At 43.3% G+C, this 9,561-nt stretch overlaps 1 protein-coding gene across 1 annotated transcript in view; it reads right to left on the reverse strand.

The window, feature by feature from the left end:
* Positions 1-9,196, reverse strand: part of TBCD (tubulin folding cofactor D) — a gene marked incomplete at both ends in the record, with an annotated part of 19,870 nt that extends 10,674 nt beyond the window's left edge. The window contains 4 exons of the mRNA XM_009081236.1: positions 696-817; positions 6,802-6,940; positions 7,614-7,772; positions 9,113-9,196. Of these exons, the coding sequence (XP_009079484.1) occupies positions 696-817; positions 6,802-6,940; positions 7,614-7,772; positions 9,113-9,196 (504 nt within the window). The remainder of the gene's footprint in view (positions 1-695; positions 818-6,801; positions 6,941-7,613; positions 7,773-9,112) is intronic.
* Positions 9,197-9,561: the final 365 nt, after the last annotated feature.

The following is a 9,561-nucleotide window of genomic DNA, read 5'->3' on the forward strand; positions in this document are numbered from 1 at the left end:
ACATTCCCTTCCAGCCAGGAGGGAAAAACCTAATTAAAAACAGGCCTGCTTTACACTTTACACTCCTGACAACACCATTACCAGTAGCTGAAAATATCTAGTTTCTAAAATATAAACCATGTATTCCACAGATTCTATCAGACCTTACACCACCCAATGAACCAACACACGTGTCAGCTGGAATAACCATGGCCATGTTTTCATTCAAACAGTCGAGACAGGAAATAAAATCCAAATAAAACCTGAATATTCTATTAATAACTGTGGGGGTTTTTTTTCCAGTAGGAAGTATTTTCTGTTTTGCACGTGTTTGATAAGTGAGGCTTAGAGAAATTCATCTCATTAGGCAGAGTCACCTTTAAAGAAAAGACTTTACAGGAAAATTATACATCAAGTAGTTGTGTAAAACCACTACCTAACTGAAACACAGACTGAACTACACTGAAAACATTTCATTATACAAAAACTGGTGTTTATCACTGGCACAATATTAAACTGTAATAACTGCAAAATATTTTACCTTCACTCTTGTGTTACACATTTTACCCAAGGTCCTGCTGTACCAAACAGCTGCATTAAAGCAGATGCACATGGCTCAGGCCCAGTCAGTCCATCTAGGCACATTTAAATGTGCCACACATCTGATTTCCAATGTCCTGCTGCTAAAGGGAAAAAAATCCAAGGCAAACCATTACCGGTCATTCCGCAGGTTGTCCTCAAAGACCTTGAGCAAAGTCTCACAGAAACTCTCCATAGCACTGGGATCACTCTGGATTTTCTTCATGTAGTCAAACAGGCTCTGGGCAGAGTATCTGAGCTGCAACAGAAGGAGCCTCCAATGAAGGACAGAGTTGAACCCAGTGTGGTTCAGCATGCTCCAAAAACAACACTGGTGTGTGTCCCTGTGTGCCCAGGATAACCTAGGCCCTGACACTGAAAGGTCTTTACAGGACACACAACTTTAGCAGAGATTGCCTGAAAACTGATAGCCTGGTTAATTATGACCAATCTCTGCATTTAAGACTGCTACAAGTAAAGAAGAAATATTTTGTCTTAACACCTTACCCCAGCAGAAGAGCAGAAGAAAGGGCATGTCTGAGCCCATCTCAGAAAGAGATCTTAAAAGGTGTCATTTTCTCTCCTATTTCTTTTGTCTCAAACTACCTCACAGATCTCACACCATTTCTTGAAGGAAGCTGAATGACTCAAAGCTTTCCCTGCAGATTCAGATGGCTGAGTGGACAAGAATGGGCATGAAAGAAAAGGGCAACAAGCACAGCTACATGTACAGTGCTCCAGAGATGTACAAATCTCAGACAGAGCAGCAGGATATCAGACCCACTGGAGAATGAAGACAGGGTTTCTCCATTAGAAAGCAATTAAACAATATAAAAGTACAGGTGTGGATAAACTATCACATAACTACTTGGGAGACTGAAAAATGGGCCATTTTCCCAACAGTTGGCATAGACCATAGGAACTGTACTGGAAGAACCTCCAAAACACAAGAAACATGACATGAAGAGGTTAAATCCCTATTTCCTCCTCAGGTGAACACTCCTGTTGTCCCAGATTTGGTATCTGAGCTATAACCTGAACTGCTCCTGAGTATTTGCAGAGAAGAGCATTTCCAAATGTCTTCCTCATCTATGCAGAACACAAATTCACACTACATCACATGTGTGACATTTACCTTTCCCTGGGGTTCCACAAGGACTAGGCAAGGAAATTAGGAGGTTAATGGGTTGGAACTGGGACAACTTTGGATACAAATTTAAGAGGAGGCCTGAGAATGACCTTACTCTATGAAACAGTAAAAACAGGGTTTGCCAAGGCTTGACTCTCCCAACATTTAAGCCAACAGGAGATACTGCAGCGACAGGCAGCACACAATACATCGATCACCGTTCAAAGGAACTGTTCCTATGATGATAAAACTCAAGTCCTAAGGATTTTACATCCTGAACCAGGGGAAGAGTATGAGGAAGTGTAGCTACACGAAGGGGAGAGGCACCTACAGCTCTGGGCAGGCACCTGGTGTGGTTTCTACACAAACCTTCCTGAAATTGTTCAGAGGCAGCTTGTTACAAACCTGGAGTACAATGTTTTGGAGAACAGTTTTGAGGCAACAAGTGGGACTGATACGGCCAAGAGAAGATTAGCTTAGGCATCCAGTTTGTAACAGAGCACCCAAAACATCAGCTCCCCATCAGTGACAAAGATAGCACTTTGAAGCACCTGATGAAAACGCCAGTGGGATGTGATGAACAGCAAGAGCTTGTACAGGAGATGTTCAGTAGATGGACAGACGCTAATGGTTGTCTCTCTCCCATCTAACCAGTCTCCTTGGAGCCCCAGGCACCTCCACAGAACTCAGACTCCACACCTAACACACCTCAAATGGAAGCCAAGTGAGGAACTACAGGGTTGGAGAGAGGTGGGGGATGTCTCTCCTGCCATGCCTGCAGGGAGAGGACTAGAGGGAATGGTCCTAAGCTGAGACAGGGGAGATTCAAATTAAATGTTAGGGAAATGTTTTCCCTGCCAGGGTGTTCAGGCACTAGAATATAGCCCAGGGAGGTGGTGGAGTCACCATCCCTGGAGGTGTTGAAGAGGCATCTGGATCTGGCACTGGAGGATCTGGTTTAGGGTTTAGGGGTTACAGCAGAGTGGCAGGTTAATGGCTGGACTTGATGGTTTCCAAGGTCTCCTCCGACCTTGATGATTCCATGATTCCAAGGCCTCCTCCGACCTTGATGATTCCATGATTCTGTAACCACTGGGAAAGCCCAGACACAGCCAGATCCACTGATAACTGCTAAAGGCTCCAGTTTTCAAAGCAGCATTTTGACAGGGTAAGACCTACTCTCAGAGCCAGGATATGCCTGCAGAAGAAACCACATTATGCCAATAAATATCCAAACCAAGTCTGGACCATTTCTAATCCTGATGCCTTTACAGCCCTGAAGTGACAGTAGCCTGTTTTCGCAGTAGCTTAGAGAAGAACTGCATATAATTCACATTTTAGCCCAGGTGAAACCATGTCCCCCTTTTTTACTTGCAACACTCTTTTAACAAACCAAACATTTGGAGGTCAGTAACTCTGAGACTCAAACCAGTGACACTTGAGGAGTAGAGATATCATAATTCACATGAGTTTTTTCTTTAAAAAAAAGAGTGCCAGAAATTATTCTCAAATGCATTTCACTCAAGAACTGTCAACCAAGAAAACAGGATTTAGGGCCTCTTTCTTCAAACCAAATATGCATTCATTTGCACACAATTTATCCCAGTAACCAGATGCTTTGGAACAGGAACTGGAGCACAAGTGCCATGAGGAGAGGCTGAGGGAGCTGGGGGTGTTCAGCCTGGAGAAGAGGAGGCTCAGGGGAGACCTTCTCACCCTCTGCAACTCCCTGACAGGAGGTTGGAGTCAGGTGGGGGTTGGTCTCTTCTCCCAGGCAACCAGCAGCAGGACAAGAGGGCACAGACTCAAGCTCTGCCAGGGGAGGGTTAGGTTGGATATTAGGAAGAGATTTTTTCCAGAGAGAGTGCTCAGGCATTGGAATGTGCTGCCCAGGGAGGTGGTGCATTCACCATCCCTGGAGGTTTTCAAGCTGAGACTGGATGTGGCACTTAGTGCCATGGGCTAGTAACTATGGCAGGGTTGGACTGGATGTTCTTGGAGGTCTTTTCCAACCCGGTTGATTCTATGATCATCTACAAATGTCCCAACATTTTCCTTTGTACAATCCACAACAGTAACATAGCCCTGGCACTGGCCTGGGAGAAAACATCTCATGTTCTAAATAGGCTGCTGATTTTTTTTTTCCTAAGGTTTTACTTACAGTTTCCATAACGTTATAAAATGTAATTTTCCCTCTTTATGGGGAAAGAGGAATCACAGGACATTCTGTGCTTCAACTACATTTTAAACACAGTGTAGTTCAACAATAATGAAATTAGATCAAAATTATATCCTGACCCCTGCAAGTGCAGGGTCTGTGCCCTGGAGAAAGAGCAGCATTGTGCAGTGCTGATCTCCACAGACTGAGAGGGGTTTCATGCAGCCATAAGAAATATGCATCACTGTGGGCCAGATGTAGAATTAGAAGATTCTTTTACACAGAGAAAGTGCCCTTTGAACCCTGGTGATGGAGCTGAGTGCCAAACCCCACAGGGAATGACATCTCCTGTTTTTCCAGCTCACTTCCAATGCCTGAGCTCCAGTTTTTCCAGCAGCTTCACTGCCACCAAAACGCTGCCGAGACCCCACACGGCCTGTTCCAGAAAATCTCTTTCAAAGCCAAACAAAGAACTTCTCTTGCTAAATATACTGCAAAGCAATTTGAACTGGAAAAATAGCCACTGACCACGGAATTACAACAGAGCCTTTCTCCTGCTAATTCCCTGAGATGACTCAAAGACAAACTGACATTTGAACTCAGATTATCTCACAGTATACAAGAGAATCTTCTGACTTTCTAACTCCCATGTCCATGTGTGTGTGTGCAGAGATATTTTTTCAGTGAGAGAGGGAAGAGAGTCACGAGAACACACATGTTACTGCACGAACCCATACTTGAATAATCCTTTCCCTTCATCCAAGATTTAAAAAATCTGCCTCTTTCATATGGATCTAATAGAACAGTTCTGAAAACTTTCTATCAATGTCTTAAATCAGTCCCTGGATATTCAGCAAAGAATGTTGCAGCTTTGGCAGAGCAGTTCGAACACAAGTTATTATAAAACACATCCATTCTAATTTCTAGATCACATTTTAGATGCTCAGTGTAATTCACCACACACCTATAATCCCAAGTGTAAGTACTCTGCACTGTACTTCTAGTTGACTGGAAGAGTATTAGGTCATCTTCTTTCTAAAGCCAAAGCCCTTGAGAATATTCTAACCGGAACAAGCTTTGGCGTTACAGAAAACTTCAGGGTCACAGAAAGTTAACATTGCAAAATCACAGTCTGAAAACAGTGCAGAAGGTTTCCCTTAACACACTGGCAGATGGTAACAAGGGAATGGAGCTGCAAGTAACCAAACTGTTTCCACTTTTCATAACCAAGTGCAGTCAGAACTTAAAAAAAAAAAAAAAATTAAAATGAGGAATAAGAATTTTCCCCTGCCCTCAGTTCGCAGCCAGAATGTCTGTTCTCCATGACTTTCCTTCTTTTCATATTTAGATGACTCACTTTGGTTTTGGTGGAGCCTCCTGCAATTAACTGTGATTGACTACAAGCTGAATTCCATGTGCATGTTTGCCATTAAAGAAATCTGTTAAGAGTTACATTGTCTGTCCAGTAATTATTGTCACAAACCAATAAGCATATGTTCCAAAGCTTTAAAATAGCTCTTGCTATATAATTAGTTCCCATTTTAGAAACATTAAAATGCTCAAATTTGGTTTAAATACATGAGACTGCACAGACAGCAAACACTCAGCTACATCAAACCCAAAGGCTTAAGGACATGTCTTGATTCCAAGGGAAGAACCCATGGCACCAGGCAAAAAACCACCATTTGGGCATGTTGTGACTGAGAAGCCATGGGAGACAAGGTGATTTTACCTCCTTCCTCCTGTGACCCAGCAGGAGCTGTTCCCTCTCCACAAAAACCCTGTTTTCCCAATACTTTTCATTTTTCGACCAGCTTTCTTAATTAGAGATGGAAATCTTAATTAGAAACACTCTGAACCACTGTTGGGGTGCTGACTCACAACCTCCCCCTGTGTTACAGGACCACTGGGATTTAAAGACTTAACTGACAGTCCAAAATATCCTGGCACTGGTCTGATATTTCCCTGTGGTGTCATATTGAACCATGTCTTCACCCCAACGGTTCTTTTCTTAGCTGTTACATCTTTGGCTCCATCAAATCACAAAAATATCAGAAGTCAAATACCTTGAAACCAAGAATTCTGAAACCACCAACACAAGCTGTAATCTAAGGACAGAAGGATACAATAAAATAATAGTAAAGTTGAAGAATGTGGCAGCATAACAGAGCTCCAAAGAGAGATTGATTGTGCCAGAAAAATGAAATAGTGATTGCAAAGCCCAGAGGGCTGAGACAGAATTCTGAGTGGTATTTCTTGGTAATGGAACCTCTGGCATCTCACTGGTACTTTAGTAGCAAGTGTATCAAAATGAAAAAAGATCAACCTGAGCACACTGTTAACACATATTGACAACCAATGGCTAACACCTTGCACCAGGTGGCAAATGAGAACAGGTTTGAACAGAGCAATCACCTTGCACTGAGCCACAGCATGAGCTGAAGGGCTCTGCCTGTGTTCCCAGCTGGGAGGGACAGCACACAGAGGTGAGAGCTGAGAGCCAACAGCCTGGAACTCTCAGGTTCTGCCAGGCCAGCAAAGGAGAAACAATGCAGCCTCACTCCTTGCTCCTGCACGTTCAGCAAGTCAAGATAATTCTGCTTTTTAGGATAAAAAATCAGCAGCTCATCAGATGTACAGGTATGGCTTGATTTCTTTCAGAAGTCTCTCATCTGACTTCCCACAGCAATCCCTAACTGCAGTATCCTCTGTCAGAGACTGAACACTGAGGCACCAGTTGGATCAGGGCAGTGCATTCATAGAATCATAGAATCAACCAGGTTGGAAGAGACCTCAAAGATCATCAGGTCCAACCCTACTGTGGTCACTAGCCCATGGCACTAAGTGCCACATCCAGTCTCAGCTTGAAAACCTCCAGGGATGCTGAATCCACCACCTCCCTGGGCAGCACATTCCAGTGCCTGAGCACTCTCTCTGTACCAGGCTGTGCTCTTACCGTTGTCTCTGTGAGTCCTCCCACAGACACTGAGAGGCCCAAGAGCACATAGTACTGGTATGATGGCAAGCCCAAGAGCTGTGTGATCCGAGGGAAAGCTTCAGATGCAGCATTCCAGTTTAAAGTTTCTTTCTCTGACCTGGGGAAAAGGGAAAGAAAAAAATCATCTTGTATGGATGCACTGCCTTTCTTCTCCCCACATTGCTACAATAGCTCCTTCACCTCAGTGAAGAAAGGCTCTGAAGTACCCAAAAATCAAATTAAATACTGGTCTTTGAGCATATGGGGAAAATATAAATCAAAACTTCAGCCACTTCCAGTAAAGGCAAGGAATCTTCAAGTCCTTGTTCTGATCCAGGTAAGGGATTTGTACCAGAGTTTCCTTTTCCCAGGTACTTTTCTCTACACCCAGAAACCAAGTTCTCTTCCTGGAGTTTCATTTTGAGTTCTTGCCCATCAACAGCTACTCAACAACTGATCCAAAGCCAGATTTATCCCAGGAAAGGCTGACACACATACCCTCCCACCACAGAGGGATCAGCAGCCCTGCAGACCAGAGCACCTGGAGTTACAGCAGGCTGAGATTCTCCTGAACACACAGCATGAGGACACAGAGAGGGATGTTCCTCATCCCAACCAGGTACCATCATTACCATTCAGGAAGGAGCTGCTTTCACTCTTGCTTTAACTTGTTTTCCATACATGTATTGGGCATTTGGGCACAAAATTTACATTAGGTTACTTGTGCTAGGTGTAACTGTGTGCATGGATCTTATTTTCACTTGCTTAGGATAAGTTCTTCAATATCTTACCTTGGGAATATCCTCTCCAGCTCTTCTCGATGAGGGATGTGTGGAACTGGAGGATGGTCAAAGTGCAGGAGAGTAAGGAACACAGATCCTGCATGAGCTCGGAATTTGTCTATTTTTTCAGCTGACTGCTGAGCCAGCCAGCACATAATCTGTTTGCAGCTACAGAGAAGAAAACAATCACATAATTTAAGCAGTGGAATGTGTCTTGAAATTGTTACAAGAAATCAAAACTATCCTGCTATGGAAATATTCTGCTGGAAATCTTCAGAATGAATGTACAACTGATTTGAGACATCCACATGGTGACAGAATCCTAAAGCTTTTTCTTCCATACATCAATCAAAAACCATCATGGCATTAACACCACACAGGATTTCATCCACCTTTTACACATATTGCCCCAACTTTGATCCAAGAAGGTCAGAAAGTGCTTTATGGTCTGGATGAATTCCTACATTTCAGCTGGAGATTGAGCAGAAACTTTAAAGAAAAGCATAGTTTTTAGTAGAAAACTGCACACATACCAGAGGACAAGGTCTATCCCAAATCTCATACATCCTAAATTAATCACTTCCTCAGCTCTGGCTAGTTTTTAACACTATCTTTTTTTGCTTATGTTCATACCTAAACTCTCAGCTACAACACTGTGTCCCACAAGGCCCTTTACCTCTTCAGAAAGAACAACTAATGACAGTAAAACCAGCTAAAATTCCTTCAGTTACAGAAAGACCAAGAATATTAAGAAAATGGGATCCAGCTGGGAGGAATACTTTGCTCAGCTTCATGTGGATAATCTGTGTCTGCAGCAGATCAATAGGAAGGAAACCCCTGGACAACTGGCACTGGTGAGAAGTGTATTCCTATAGAATCCAGTCTTTTCCTTCTAAGTGTCCTTCAAAGTTTGGGGTTTTTTAAATCAACAAACAAATGATGTCTATATTCACCTAACCATTGGCACAGTCTGTCCATAAACCAACACCACTATTAGGGAGGTTTTGCTCCAGCTCAAGCTATGCTTAAAAATTATTATTTTTTTTTTACTGTTGGGGTATTGTATCAGAACTACAAACCAGAAGCTCAGTGTACATTCTCTTTTTCTGTATTTCCTTACTAATAACTCTGCAAAGCAACAGACACAAACTCATTCCCATGTCTGAGCCCATTCCCAATCAACGATGCAATGCTCTGGATAAGTGGGTGAGTTTGCTTCCTGTTGTACTGCCAAGCTCCACAGAAGTGACAGGTTCAGCCCAAATCTCACAGCTGTGCTGCAATTCCAAGGTGGCACTGCCACCCAGGTGCTCTCAGTAAGGTCACTCTCTCTGAAAACCAGAGACAAGATCCTCCACATCCACGTGGGTGTGAGCTCAACATACTATTATCAGAGGCTCTGTCACACTCAGTGAAGGAGGAAGTACACAGAGTACAAATGATGCTGTCTTGTGTGGCCTGGAATGCAGTTCTAAGAGATAAGACACAGAAGTAGCACAGTTACATACATGTCAGTGCTAATTAACTCTGCCTCGTTCTGCACCAGCAGCAGTGTCACCTCCATCAAACTGGTCATGGCAGCCTCGCGCACCCTGTTGGAACAGAGACACATCAGAGGAGTTACATCAGTGTTTTCTTCAATAGATACATCAGCAGTTAAGTTAGACACTGGCAAAGATTCCAAATAATGGAAGCACTGTGCTCTGAGAGCAGCTACCAAATTTTGGGGAGGAAGAGGAGTGTGGACAGCTACACCCCCAGGACCCATTCCATGGACCGAAGCACACGTTGCACTGAGGGAACAAGTCATCCCAGCCAGATGTTGCCAAGTTAATTTCTTATTTTAAGAAGGTTGAAATGGATGATTAGTAACATTTAGTATGCAACTAGATGTATTTAAATTTAAGTGCTTTGTCTGCTTCAAATGTGAAGGGACCTGGATAGGCTGGAGAGAGAG

This window comes from Acanthisitta chloris, unplaced genomic scaffold (assembly GCF_000695815.1).
Source record: "Acanthisitta chloris isolate BGI_N310 unplaced genomic scaffold, ASM69581v1 scaffold17638, whole genome shotgun sequence".
Classification (NCBI taxonomy): Eukaryota; Metazoa; Chordata; class Aves; order Passeriformes; family Acanthisittidae; genus Acanthisitta; species Acanthisitta chloris.